We start from the raw sequence: 14,464 nt of genomic DNA on the forward strand, positions 1-14,464 counted from the left end.
GTAAGATCTGGCAGGGGTTAAATACATCCATATAGCCTCAAGGGCTATATGTGATGTATTTTTAGCCATAAGAAAGGTATTATACATTGCTGCCCAGGGCGCCCCCCCCAGCGCCCTGCACCCTCAGTGACCGCTGTGTGAAGTGTGCTGACAACAATGGCGCACAGCTGCAGTGCTGTGCGCTACCTCATGAAGACTGAAAAGTCTTCTGCCGCCTGTTTCTGGACCTCTTCAATCTTCGGCATCTGCAAGGGGGGTCGGCGGCGCGGCTCCGGGACCGGACTCCATGGCTGGGCCTGTGTTCGATCCCTCTGGAGCTAATGGTGTCCAGTAGCCTAAGAAGCCAATCCATCCTGCACGCAGGTGAGTTCACTTCTCTCCCCTAAGTCCCTCGATGCAGTGAGCCTGTTGCCAGCAGGACTCACTGAAAATAAAAAACCTAAAAACTTTTTCTAAGCAGCTCTTTAGGAGAGCCACCTAGATTGCACCCTGCTCGGACGGGCACAAAAACCTAACTGAGGCTTGGAGGAGGGTCATAGGGGGAGGAGCCAGTGCACACCACCTGATCCTAAAGCTTTATTTTTTGTGCCCTGTCTCCTGCGGAGCCGCTAATCCCCATGGTCCTGACGGAGTCCCAGCATCCACTAGGACGTCAGAGAAAAATAAAACATAAATAAGAGAAAATGCACACAAACCCCGCAGCGAATCCTTTCTGGCTGTATAGACAAGAGGTTTTCATAAGTAATCCCAGTATGGTGGAACCGCACTTCATCACATTCAGGGTCTGTATCAGTGACAGAATCACAGCCGGAATCTATAATAGATGAATTCAACAATATTAGTGTTTCCAGACATGTAAAATAGAAGCATGTAAAACAGGAGTGTAACACAGGTAATTGCAATAAGAATGTAAGTGTGAAGTTTGGAAGCAGAACTGGTTTATGCTGGATGATCAGCTAACTAATGTTTACTGCAAACTAATGAATGGAGTACTTATGAGAGAGTGAGTACAGTCAGTGGCACAAGTGCTGTATATCAAGGGAAAGACTGAGAGGGCATACACAGCAAAGACAGACTGTAGAAGACAAGGAGAGAAAAGCCATCCTACAGAGTTGCTAGAACCCCCTGATGGCACCCAAATTTGCCTCTCTTCCCCCGACCTCTCCTATTTTGTTCTCTGAGATCATCTCCTTACTGTCGCCCATTTCTTCATGAATATCTCACCACTTCTTAAAGCAATATCACTAAAACTGAACTGGTTGATTTTCCCACCACCAAGGCATCCACACTTTCTGTCTCTCCCCCTACATTGATCATACATCCCTCTGCATTATTGCAAAATTTCTGCTGTCTGGGTCTCAGTCTCAATTTTTCCCTTTCTTTCTTCTTCCACATTAAGACTTTCTCCCACTTACATAACAATTCAAGAATCTTGACCTGGAAATAACATACTCTGATCCACGACCTCATCATCTCTGGCCTAGACTATTGTAATCTACTCCTCTTTGGATCTCCCACCTTGACACCTACAGTCTATCCTCAATTCCATTGTCAGCCTCATTTTGCTCTCCTGATACTCCTCTTCTCCAGGTGCCATGTGCTAGTCACTCCACTGGCTCCATGTGCAGCTCAGAATTAAGTCCAGACTCCTCTCACTCACCTACAAAGCACAGAACCACTCTTCTCCTCCCTATATCTTCAACCTCATTCCCACACTCACCATCCCACCAGCTTTACTATGCTAAGGACTTCTCTCCTCTCCTATTCTCTAGATCAGTGGTTCTCAAACTCGGTCCTCAGGACCCCACACAGTGCATGTTTTGCAGGTAACCCAGCAGGTGCACAGGTGTATTAATTACTCACTGACACATTTTAAAAGGTCCACAGGTGGAGCTAATTATTTCACTTGTGATTCTGTGAGGAGACCTGCAAAACATGCACTGTGTGGGGTCCTGAGGACCGAGTTTGAGAACCTGTGCTCTAGATAGAATGTACTCCCAGCCTTCAAACAGCCTTCTGTCTTGCTTGTAATTTTTGCTGTATTTTCTATCATATGTGTGGCACTGTGGACCGATTGTAGCATCATATAAGTAAGATATTGGTAATAACCACTCACTTTTACAAGAGATTACATTCAGCTTCTCGTGACTACAAATAATTACACATTTCAGTACTTTGCTTGCATTTTCAATATTGACCAAAGTGCTTTCACTTCAACATTATATTACTTACAGATAAATATGGTTAATTGTAAGGGAATTTTTCTAACAGGTTCACACAACTGACTGACCACACCTTCAGATTCCAGTTGAGCTAAGTGGTTAAAGTTACAAATTGTACTTACCCCCAGAATAACATTTTCCCTGTGTAGAATCTCTATGTGTTGCCTGATGAGTGATTTTGATAATTCTACAGAGGATGTACAATTGTAAGTAGGGTAAGCCGTACCAATGGTGCGGAAGTCTGTCTACTGGTCCTTGTGAGTATCAGGCTTACGTGAATTCAAATAAGATTCTACAAAAATTGCCAAATGAGTGTATGTATTTGGAAAATCAGTGACCCAAAGTATACACTAATTAAAAAGGGACAGCTAACAATTATAATACAAACACAACATCTGATATTTCCATTCTGACAAACTATGGATCAGGTGAACAGTTTTTGATGTGCTACTGTAGGTGGGTAAAGCAGATGGAATATGCAGAGGATATGGTTAAGGTTTGTATCTCGCCTTACCCATTTCTCCATAATGAATAGGAATTGTTATAATTCCTGAACACCGTATTCTCTTTTGTATTTATATTTTTATATATAATAATTCTTATTTATGTTGGATTTATGTTACTCTTTGACCAATATCCCCAGTGTCATCATCTTCCACCAGTGTCCCCTAGTGGCTGAATGAGAAAGTATTCTGACTGCAAATAGGACGCACAAGCTGATTAAAATGATATGCGGCATGCCTATATTCTGAGTGCGGATGTGGCTGTATCGGCATATGACATGTTATGTTACAGTGTTTTCCTAAAAAACACTAACGTACCATTTATGCAGGTACAGCTGCAGATGCACACAGAATATAGGCAGGTTGCAAATCATTTTAATCATCAGAGTCTGCTTGTGTGTCCTATTCACATATCCATGCATGGGACCTGTCAGCTCACTCAAGCCAGTCGTCTCAAGCTACATGGCATATTGAGGCTAGATGTATGAGGACACATCTGTACTGTAGTATCTGAACTTGTGTGGGGAAGACGTGAACAAGATAATTTCATGTTGTTCATATCCATTATATCAGCAACTCAGGGGGTTTAGCTCCAGTGTGACCTCACTGCTTCTAATCTCTAGGGTCATTTACTAACATTGCATTATGCACTGTAAGGCTTGGGTTAGTTTGTGGGTTCGGTCTAGGAGTTGCCACGGGAGTGGAGTGTGGAAGGCTGGGTTCGAAACTAGACAACTTAAAATAACTTTTCTTCATACAGGATGGATGATCGATGAGAGAAGTAGCAGCTCTGTGGTTACTATAGTGCTGGAATGTGGAGCAGTACCAGTTATGTCAGGATTGCTGGGGTGCAGAGCAGTACCAGCTATATCAGGATCACTGGGATGGACGATACCAGCTACATAAGGATGGCTGGGATGGACAGTAATATCAAGAACACTGGGATGGACGGTACCAGCTAGGACAGGAACACAGGGATGGACAGTATCAGCTATGACAGAAATGGTGGGATGGACAGTACCAGCTATTGCAGGAACACTGGGATGTGCAGTACCAGCTACTGCAGGAAAACTGGGATGTTGCAGCACCATATACTTTTGGAAAGGCCTTAGCCTGTTTTGAGTATGCACAGAATAAAATATATAAAGGATAGTGTGATTTGAACCAACCTATAGTTTACATACTTGTGCAAATACATCATAGTCATTTTATATCAGTTGGAGGTGCACCAAAAAGCAGGTACAATATGAAATAGGAGAATTGGGGAGACTACTGAAAGGTCCCAACCACAGAAGGCTTTTTGTGTGGTGGACTCTTTTATTCCATAATTTTTTGGTAAAACATAACTTTTAATATTCCATCCATAAAAAGAGAAAAGACCATATGGGTCCTGTCTGCCTGAGGAAAATAGGAAAGGGGAAAGGGCTCAGTTTAAAAACATTATAGGGGACTTATTCCAAAATTGATTAGACTTAATGGCCCTCATTCCGAGTTGTTCGCTCGCAAGCTGCTTTTAGCAGCTTTGCACACGCTAAGCCGCCGCCTACTGGGAGTGAATCTTAGCATAGTAGATTTGCGAACGAAAGATTAGCAGATTTGCGAATAGACAGTTCTCAGCAGTTTCTGAGTAGCTCGAGACTTACTCTGCCACTGCGATCAGTTTAGTCAGTTTCGTTCCTGGTTTGACGTTACAAACACACCCAGCGTTCACCCAGACACTCCCCCGTTTCTCCAGCCACTCCCGCGTTTTTCCCAGAAACGGCAGCGTTTTTTCGCACACACCCATAAAACGGCCAGTTTCCGCCCAGAAACACCCACTTCCTGTCAATCACACTCCGATCACCAGAACGAAGAAAAAACCTCGTAATGCCGTGAGTAAAATACCTAACTTAATAGCAAATTTACTTGGCGCAGTCGCACTGCCGGCATTGCGCATGCGCATTAGCGACTAATCGCTCCGTTGCGGAAAAAAAATAACGAGCTATCAACTCGGAATGACCACCCATGTGTAATGTCCTTGTGATTCTCACAGGGTTTTAGATTATAACCCAGTGAGTATGTCTCTAAGAAATATTTAGTAATAAAATGGGCAGTGACTGCCTGGCTATTGCTATTAGTTCCTCTTCCCTATAATAGGCATATATGATATTAGCAGTCAAATGCCTGATACTGGGCCTAATTCAGCAAGGATCGCAAAGCAGCAAAAATCGCAGAAAATGAGGAAAATCGCTAAATCTGCACCATATACCACAAAAACTGAGAAAAAAAGCAACTTCTGAGATGAAGCAAAAACTGCGTATGCACTATGAAAAGTAGGCGTGTAGGGGGCATACTTGCCTACCTGACCCTCTCCATGAGGGAGAAAATGCTCTGTTCCTGGACTTTCCTGGTAATGTATGATTGCCATCACCTGTGGTGAGCTAGTTAATTGATAAGAAAGGTGTTTCACCACAGGTGATGGCAATCATACATTACCAGGAAAGTCCAGGAACAGAGCATTTTCTCCCTCATGGAGAGGGTCAGGTAGGCAAGTATGGTAGGGGGCATACTAAAGGGCTGGACTCGCAAAAACTACGAGCAGGGGCGTCTTGTGGGCATATGCTGATGATCGGTAGGTGGTGCATATGCAATTTTTGCAACTGATCGCACATTTATGGTGTGCAGTTTCTGAGTGACTACAGGTCTACCTTAAAATCTGCACAAGCTGACCACAGTTGTAGAATGTTCGATCTGTATGCTGCAATCATTGCTTCATTACACCTAGCTGAAGCAGCTCACACTGCTGACCATAATTCAGTTTATTCAGCTGCATTGAAACTTAACAACATGTAGGGTAAGTTTAAACTATTTAACACATGTATTACTCTAAAATATGTTAGTAGTAACCTAATAATTCTTTAAGTTAATAACAATGCAGGTTTGTCAAGAACACACTTGTTTTCCTACAAACATGTACAATAACATTTACAAGCAAGTTTTTTTTCTTTTTGGTTAATGGCTATTTGTATAAAAGCTGAGTTTTTTTTAATTTAAAGCAACAAACAATTATTATCTTCAAAAATCATACCCACATACATGTGTATGGAATTTCTTTTTCCCCTTGACAAAGAAACATATGTTTAATAACATCACCACAATAATTGTGATTTTGTGGACATTTTAATTATGCACCAGCACCACTATTTAAAAAAATATATATTTTCACATTAAACAATAACATACGGAATGTTAATAATAACAAAGAAACATTAATATGTCATGTATGTAAACTTTCAACATTAAAAAAAAATACTTTTTTTTTTCATTTTTCCGCCTGCGTTTGTGGATTCACCAGCGGAAGTAGCTCGTCTTGTTGTTCTTCGCATCCTGTCAGTAGGCATGGTTGGCTCAATGTTATGTGTGGCTGATGTTAAATTGTGACATCAGAAACCTTTAGGCAAAAAATGCGACTAAGTGTACGTTTTTATTAGCAAAAAATGAGACTAAGTGTACGTTTTTATTAGCAAAAAATGCGGTAATTTAAATCTCATCACAAAATTAGCAAATTTGACAAGTCCACCTTTTTTTGTAACAATAAATTAGCGTTGCAGATTTTCTATTTGGGCGTGCTTTCTCAATTTTGCGATTGGTCGCAGTTTTTGCTAATTTGTACTTTTTACAATCCTTACTGAATCGGTCCCATTGTCCACTAATTTCTGGTTATATCAACTAGAGTGAAAAAGAGATCAAGGACATCTATGATTTTGTAAGCAAGTGTGAAATATCTGATGAGAAAAAAACAAAATTTTTTTAACCGTCAAAATGGGTTATAATATATAGACACTCCATTGTCATACAGACAAGCGGTATCAACTCATGCACATTCTGAGGAGCTTTGTGTTCAACATACAACTGGTGTAATGAAACTTGTTGATACAGTTTGTAAAACAGTGTAGCAGGTAGGGCATAAGGCAGTGGTTTCCAAACTTTTTGGAATCACGGCGCCCTAGAATATCAGAATTTTTTTCACAGCACCCCTAGGCCAAAAGTTTCTTATTGAGAAATTTAGAAAGAAATATTACATTAAGTAGATCGTGTTTATATGTCATCCTTAAGGTCAGTTGTGTGGTGAGAGACAAGATTTGCTTCTGTTTGGCCACATATTTTATGACTGGCAGCCACCAGCACTGGTTTTGCCTATTATATTGACCATGAATAATTTGAAAAGGTCCTGGACCACCAACCCAGGGCACCCCTGCAAGTGTCCCGAGGCACCCCAGGGAGCCACGGCACACAGTTTGGGAACCTCTGGCATAAGGAATATAAAGAAACAATGTTGCAAAGATAAATATAGAGAGCTCTCATAATAGTATCCTTTTCCTAGTTGCACCTGTTGTCCTTTTCAATACACTATTAATTATTACTAAAGGTGCATACACACTGGGGGTAATTCCAAGTTGATCGCAGCAGGAAATTTTTTAGCAGTTGGGCAAAACCATGTGCAGTGCAGGGGAGGCAGATATAACATGTGCAGAGAGAGTTAGATTTGGGTTGGGTGTGTTTAATCTGCAATCTAATTTGCAGTGTAAAAATAAAGCAGCCAGTATTTACCCTGCACAGAAATAAAATAACCCACCCAAATCTAACTCTCTCTGCAAATGTTATATCTGCCTCCCCTGCAGTGCACATGGTTTTGCCCAACTGCTAAAAAATTTCCTGCTGCGATCAACTTGGAATTACCCCCACTGAGCGCTTTTCTCCCCTGCCCAGCGATGTCAGCGGGGGTGAGCGGCTTTCCATAGCAGGACACCATGGAAAGCCGCTCACCCCGCCGTTCATCTACTGGTAATACCAGTAGATGAATGTCGGCCACTGGCGATGAAGCAGGAGCGAGCATCAGCGCTCATCGTTTGGGCATACACACTGGGCGGTTTTGAGCTGAAAGCAGCTCAACACACCAAAAGTGAACTGCTTTCAGCTCAAAATCGCCCAGTGTGTATGGGCCTTTAGTAACTGGTGTCTTATAAGAACTAAATTGGAAGCATGTTCATCTGTATAAATATTAGAGATGAGCGCCTGAAATTTTTCGGGTTTTGTGTTTTGGTTTTGGGTTCGGTTCCGCGGTCGTGTTTTGGGTTCGACCGCGTTTTGGCAAAACCTCACCGAATTTTTTTTGTCGGATTCGGGTGTGTTTTGGATTCGGGTGTTTTTTTCAAAAAACCCTAAAAAACAGCTTAAATCATAGAATTTGGGGGTCATTTTGATCCCATATTATTATTAACCTCAAAAACCATAATTTCCACTCATTTTCAGTCTATTCTGAATACCTCACACCTCACAATATTATTTTTAGTCCTAAAATTTGCACCGAGGTCGCTGGATGACTAAGCTAAGCGACCCTAGTGGCCGACACAAACACCTGGCCCATCTAGGAGTGTCACTGCAGTGTCACGCAGGATGGCCCTTCCAAAAAACACTCCCCAAACAGCACATGACGCAAAGAAAAAAAGAGGTGCAATGAGGTAGCTGTGTGACTAAGCTCAGCGACCCAAGTGCCCGACACAAACACCTGGCCCATCTAGGAGTGGCACTGCAGTGTCACGCAGGATGTCCCTTCCAAAAAACCCTCCCCAAACAGCACATGACGCAAAGAAAAAAAGAGGCGCAATGAGGTAGCTGTGTGAGTAAGATTAGCGACCCTAGTGGCCGACACAAACACCGGGCCCATCTAGGAGTGGCACTGCAGTGTCACGCAGGATGTCCCTTCCAAAAAACCCTCCCCAAACAGCACATGACGCAAAGAAAAATAAAAGAAAAAAGAGGTGCAAGATGGAATTGTCCTTGGGCCCTCCCGCCCACCCTTATGTTGTATAAACAGGACATGCACACTTTAACCAACCCATCATTTCAGTGACAGGGTCTGCCACACGACTGTGACTGATATGACGGGTTGGTTTGGACCCCCACCAAAAAAGAAGCAATTAATCTCTCCTTGCACAAACTGGCTCTACAGAGGCAAGATGTCCACCTCATCATCATCCTCCGATATATCACCGTGTACATCCCCCTCCTCACAGATTATCAATTCGTCCCCACTGGAATCCACCATCTCAGCTCCCTGTGTACTTTGTGGAGGCAATTGCTGCTGGTCAATGTCTCCGCGGAGGAATTGATTATAATTCATTTTAATGAACATCATCTTCTCCACATTTTCTGGATGTAACCTCGTACGCCGATTGCTGACAAGGTGAGCGGCGGCACTAAACACTCTTTCGGAGTACACACTTGTGGGAGGGCAACTTAGGTAGAATAAAGCCAGTTTGTGCAAGGGCCTCCAAATTGCCTCTTTTTCCTGCCAGTATAAGTACGGACTGTGTGACGTGCCTACTTGGATGCGGTCACTCATATAATCCTCCACCATTCTTTCAATGTTGAGAGAATCATATGCAGTGACAGTAGACGACATGTCCGTAATCGTTGTCAGGTCCTTCAGTCCGGACCAGATGTCAGCATCAGCAGTCGCTCCAGACTGCCCTGCATCACCGCCAGCGGGTGGGCTCGGAATTCTGAGCCTTTTCCTCGCACCCCCATTTGCGGGAGAATGTGAAGGAGGAGATGTTGACAGGTCGCGTTCCGCTTGACTTGACAATTTTATCACCAGCAGGTCTTTGCACCCCAGCAGACTTGTGTCTGCCGGAAAGAGAGATCCAAGGTAGGTTTTAAATCTAGGATCGAGCACGGTGGCCAAAATGTAGTGCTCTGATTTCAACAGATTGACCACCCGTGAATCCTTGTTAAGCGAATTAAGGGCTGCATCCACAAGTCCCACATGCCTAGCGGAATCGCTCCCTTTTAGCTCCTTCTTCAATGCCTCCAGCTTCTTCTGCAAAAGCCTGATGAGGGGAATGACCTGACTCAGGCTGGCAGTGTCTGAACTGACTTCACGTGTGGCAAGTTCAAAGGGCATCAGAACCTTGCACAACGTTGAAATCATTCTCCACTGCGCTTGAGACAGGTGCATTCCACCTCCTATATCGTGCTCAATTGTATAGGCTTGAATGGCCTTTTGCTGCTCCTCCAACCTCTGAAGCATATAGAGGGTTGAATTCCACCTCGTTACCACTTCTTGCTTCAGATGATGGCAGGGCAGGTTCAGTAGTTTTTGGTGGTGCTCCAGTCTTCTGTACGTGGTGCCTGTACGCCGAAAGTGTCCCGCAATTCTTCTGGCCACCGACAGCATCTCTTGCACGCCCCTGTCGTTTTTTAAAAAATTCTGCACCACCAAATTCAAGGTATGTGCAAAACATGGGACGTGCTGGAATTTGCCCATATTTAATGCACACACAATATTGCTGGCGTTGTCCGATGCCACAAATCCACAGGAGAGTCCAATTGGGGTAAGCCATTCTGCGATGATCTTCCTCAGTTGCCGTAAGAGGTTTTCAGCTGTGTGCGTATTCTGGAAAGCGGTGATACAAAGCGTAGCCTGCCAAGGAAAGAGTTGGCGTTTGCGAGATGCTGCTACTGGTGCCGCCGCTGCTGTTCTTGCGGCGGGAGTCCATACATCTACCCAGTGGGCTGTCACAGTCATATAGTCCTGACCCTGCCCTGCTCCACTTGTCCACATGTCCGTGGTTAAGTGGACATTGGGTACAACTGCATTTTTTAGGACACTGGTGAGTCTTTTTCTGACGTCCGTGTACATTCTCGGTATCGCCTGCCTACAGAAGTGGAACCTAGATGGTATTTGGTAACGGGGGCACACTGCCTCAATAAATTGTCTAGTTCCCTGTGAACTAACGGCGGATACCGGACGCACGTCTAACACCAACATAGTTGTCAAGGACTCAGTTATCCGCTTTGCAACAGGATGACTGCTGTGATATTTCATCTTCCTCGCAAAGGACTGTTGGACAGTCAATTGCTTACTGGAAGTAGTACAAGTGGGCTTACGACTTCCCCTCTGGGATGACCATCGACTCCCAGCAGCAACAACAGCAGCGCCAGCAGCAGTAGGCGTTACACGCAAGGATGCATCGGAGGAATCCCAGGCAGGAGAGGACTCGTCAGAATTGCCAGTGACATGGCCTGCAGGACTATTGGCATTCCTGGGGAAGGAGGAAATTGACACTGAGGGAGTTGGTGGGGTGGTTTGCGTGAGCTTGGTTACAAGAGGAAGGGATTTACTGGTCAGTGGACTGCTTCCGCTGTCGGCCCAAGTTTTTGAACTTGTCACTGACTTATTATGAATGCGCTGCAGGTGACGTATAAGGGAGGATGTTCCGAGGTGGTTAACGTCCTTACCCCTACTTATTACAGCTTGACAAAGGGAACACACGGCTTGACACCTGTTGTCCGCATTTCTGGTGAAATACTTCCACACCGAAGAGCTGATTTTTTTGGTATTTTCACCAGGCATGTCAACGGCCCTATTCCTCCCACGGACAACAGGTGTCTCCCCGGGTGCCTGACTTAAACAAACCACCTCACCATCAGAATCCTCCTGGTCAATTTCCTCCCCAGCGCCAGCAACACCCATATCCTCCTCATCCTGGTGTACTTCAACACTGACATCTTCAATCTGACTATCAGGAACTGGACTGCGGGTGCTCCTTCCAGCACTTGCAGGGGGCGTGCAAATGGTGGAAGGCGCATGCTCTTCACGTCCAGTGTTGGGAAGGTCAGGCATCGCAACCGACACAATTGGACTCTCCTTGTGGATTTGGGATTTCGAAGAACGCACAGTTCTTTGCGGTGCTACTGCTTTTGCCAGCTTGAGTCTTTTCATTTTTCTAGCGAGAGGCTGAGTGCCTCCATCCTCATGTGAAGCTGAACCACTAGCCATGAACATAGGCCAGGGCCTCAGCCGTTCCTTGCCACTCCGTGTGGTAAATGGCATATTGGCAAGTTTACGCTTCTCCTCCGACAATTTTATTTTAGGTTTTGGAGTCCTTTTTTTACTGATATTTGGTGTTTTGGATTTGACATGCTCTGTACTATGACATTGGGCATCGGCCTTGGCAGACGACGTTGCTGGCATTTCATCGTCTCGGCCATGACTAGTGGCAGCAGCTTCAGCACGAGGTGGAAGTGGATCTTGATCTTTCCCTAATTTTGGAACCTCAACATTTTTGTTCTCCATATTTTAATAGGCACAACTAAAAGGCACCTCAGGTAAACAATGGAGATGGATGGATACTAGTATACAATTATGGATGGACTGCCGAGTGCCGACACAGAGGTAGCTACAGCCGTGGACTACCGTACTGTACTGTGTCTGCTGCTAATATAGACTGGTTGATAAAGAGATGTAGTAGTAGTATGTATGTATAAAGAAGAAAGAAAAAAAAACCACGGGTAGGTGGTATACAATTATGGACGGACTGCCGAGTGCCGACACAGAGGTAGCTACAGCCGTGGACTACCGTACTGTACTGTGTCTGCTGCTAATATAGACTGGTTGATAAAGAGATGTAGTAGTAGTATGTATGTATAAAGAAGAAAGAAAAAAAAAACCACGGGTAGGTGGTATACAATTATGGACGGACTGCCCAGTGCCGACACAGAGGTAGCTACAGCCGTGGACTACCGTACTGTACTGTGTCTGCTGCTAATATAGACTGGTTGATAAAGAGATGTAGTAGTAGTATGTATGTATAAAGAAGAAAGAAAAAAAAACCACGGGTAGGTGGTATACAATTATGGACGGACTGCCCAGTGCCGACACAGAGGTAGCTACAGCCGTGGACTACCGTACTGTACTGTGTCTGCTGCTAATATAGACTGGTTGATAAAGAGATGTAGTAGTAGTATGTATGTATAAAGAAGAAAGAAAAAAAAACCACGGGTAGGTGGTATACAATTATGGACGGACTGCCCAGTGCCGACACAGAGGTAGCTACAGCCGTGGACTACCGTACTGTACTGTGTCTGCTGCTAATATAGACTGGTTGATAAAGAGATGTAGTAGTAGTATGTATGTATAAAGAAGAAAGAAAAAAAAACCACGGGTAGGTGGTATACAATTATGGACGGACTGCCCAGTGCCGACACAGAGGTAGCTACAGCCGTGGACTACCGTACTGTACTGTGTCTGCTGCTAATATAGACTGGTTGATAAAGAGATGTAGTAGTAGTATGTATGTATAAAGAAGAAAGAAAAAAAAACCACGGGTAGGTGGTATACAATTATGGACGGACTGCCCAGTGCCGACACAGAGGTAGCTACAGCCGTGGACTACCGTACTGTACTGTGTCTGCTGCTAATATAGACTGGTTGATAAAGAGATGTAGTAGTAGTAGTATGTATGTATAAAGAAGAAAGAAAAAAAAACCACGGGTAGGTGGTATACAATTATGGACGGACTGCCCAGTGCCGACACAGAGGTAGCTACAGCCGTGGACTACCGTACTGTACTGTGTCTGCTGCTAATATAGACTGGTTGATAAAGAGATGTAGTAGTAGTATGTATGTATAAAGAAGAAAGAAAAAAAAACCACGGGTAGGTGGTATACAATTATGGACGGACTGCCCAGTGCCGACACAGAGGTAGCTACAGCCGTGGACTACCGTACTGTACTGTGTCTGCTGCTAATATAGACTGGTTGATAAAGAGATGTAGTAGTAGTAGTATGTATGTATAAAGAAGAAAGAAAAAAAAACCACGGGTAGGTGGTATACAATTATGGACGGACTGCCGAGTGCCGACACAGAGGTAGCTACAGCCGTGGACTACCGTACTGCACTGTGTCTGCTGCTAATATAGACTGGTTGATAAAGAGATGTAGTAGTAGTATGTATGTATAAAGAAGAAAAAAAAACCACGGGTAGGTGGTATACAATTATGGACGGACTGCCGAGTGCCGACACAGAGGTAGCTACAGCCGTGAACTACCGTACTGTGTCTGCTGCGACTGGATGATAAATAATTATATAAAAAATATATATATATCACTACTGCAGCCGGACAGGTATATATTATATAATGACGGACCTGCTGGACACTGTCTGTCAGCAGAATGAGTTTTTTATAGAATAAAAAAAAAACCACCACACAAGTGAAGTCACACGACGAGTGTTTAACTTTTTCAGGCAATCACAATATAGTATACTATACTACTAACTATACTGGTGGTCAGTGTGGTCAGGTCACTGGTCAGTCACACTGGCAGTGGCACTCCTGCAGCAAAAGTGTGCACTGTTTAATTTTAATAATAATATGTACTCCTGGCTCCTGCTATAACCTATAACTGGCACTGCAGTGCTCCCCAGTCTCCCCCACAATTATAAGATGTGTGAGCTGAGCACAGTCAGATACGAGTGTTTAACTTTTTCAGGCAATCACAATATAGTATACTATACTACTAACTATACTGGTGGTCAGTGTGGTCAGGTCACTGGTCAGTCACACTGGCAGTGGCACTCCTGCAGCAAAAGTGTGCACTGTTTAATTTTAATAATAATATGTACTCCTGGCTCCTGCTATAACCTATAACTGGCACTGCAGTGCTCCCCAGTCTCCCCCACAATTATAAGATGTGTGAGCTGAGCACAGTCAGATATATACATAGATGATGCAGCACACTGGGCTGAGCAGTGCACACAGATATGGTATGTGACTGAGTCACTGTGTATCGTTTTTTTCAGGCAGAGAACGGATATATTAAATAAAACTGCACTGTCTGGTGGTCACTGTGGTCAGTCACTAGTAAACTCTGCACTCTCTACAGTTCTACAGTACTCCTAAGCTCCAGTAAATC

The 14,464-nt window shown here is 44.0% G+C and overlaps 1 protein-coding gene across 1 annotated transcript in view; it reads right to left on the minus strand.

Moving 5' to 3' along the window:
* PIK3AP1 (phosphoinositide-3-kinase adaptor protein 1) overlaps positions 1-14,464 on the minus strand; it is a 288,810-nt gene that overhangs the window by 178,125 nt on the left and 96,221 nt on the right. The window contains exon 3 of the mRNA XM_063963241.1: positions 696-814. Within this exon, the coding sequence (XP_063819311.1) occupies positions 696-814 (119 nt within the window). The remainder of the gene's footprint in view (positions 1-695; positions 815-14,464) is intronic.

Source organism: Pseudophryne corroboree, chromosome 3, assembly GCF_028390025.1.
Source record: "Pseudophryne corroboree isolate aPseCor3 chromosome 3, aPseCor3.hap2, whole genome shotgun sequence".
In the NCBI taxonomy this organism is placed as follows: Eukaryota; Metazoa; Chordata; class Amphibia; order Anura; family Myobatrachidae; genus Pseudophryne; species Pseudophryne corroboree.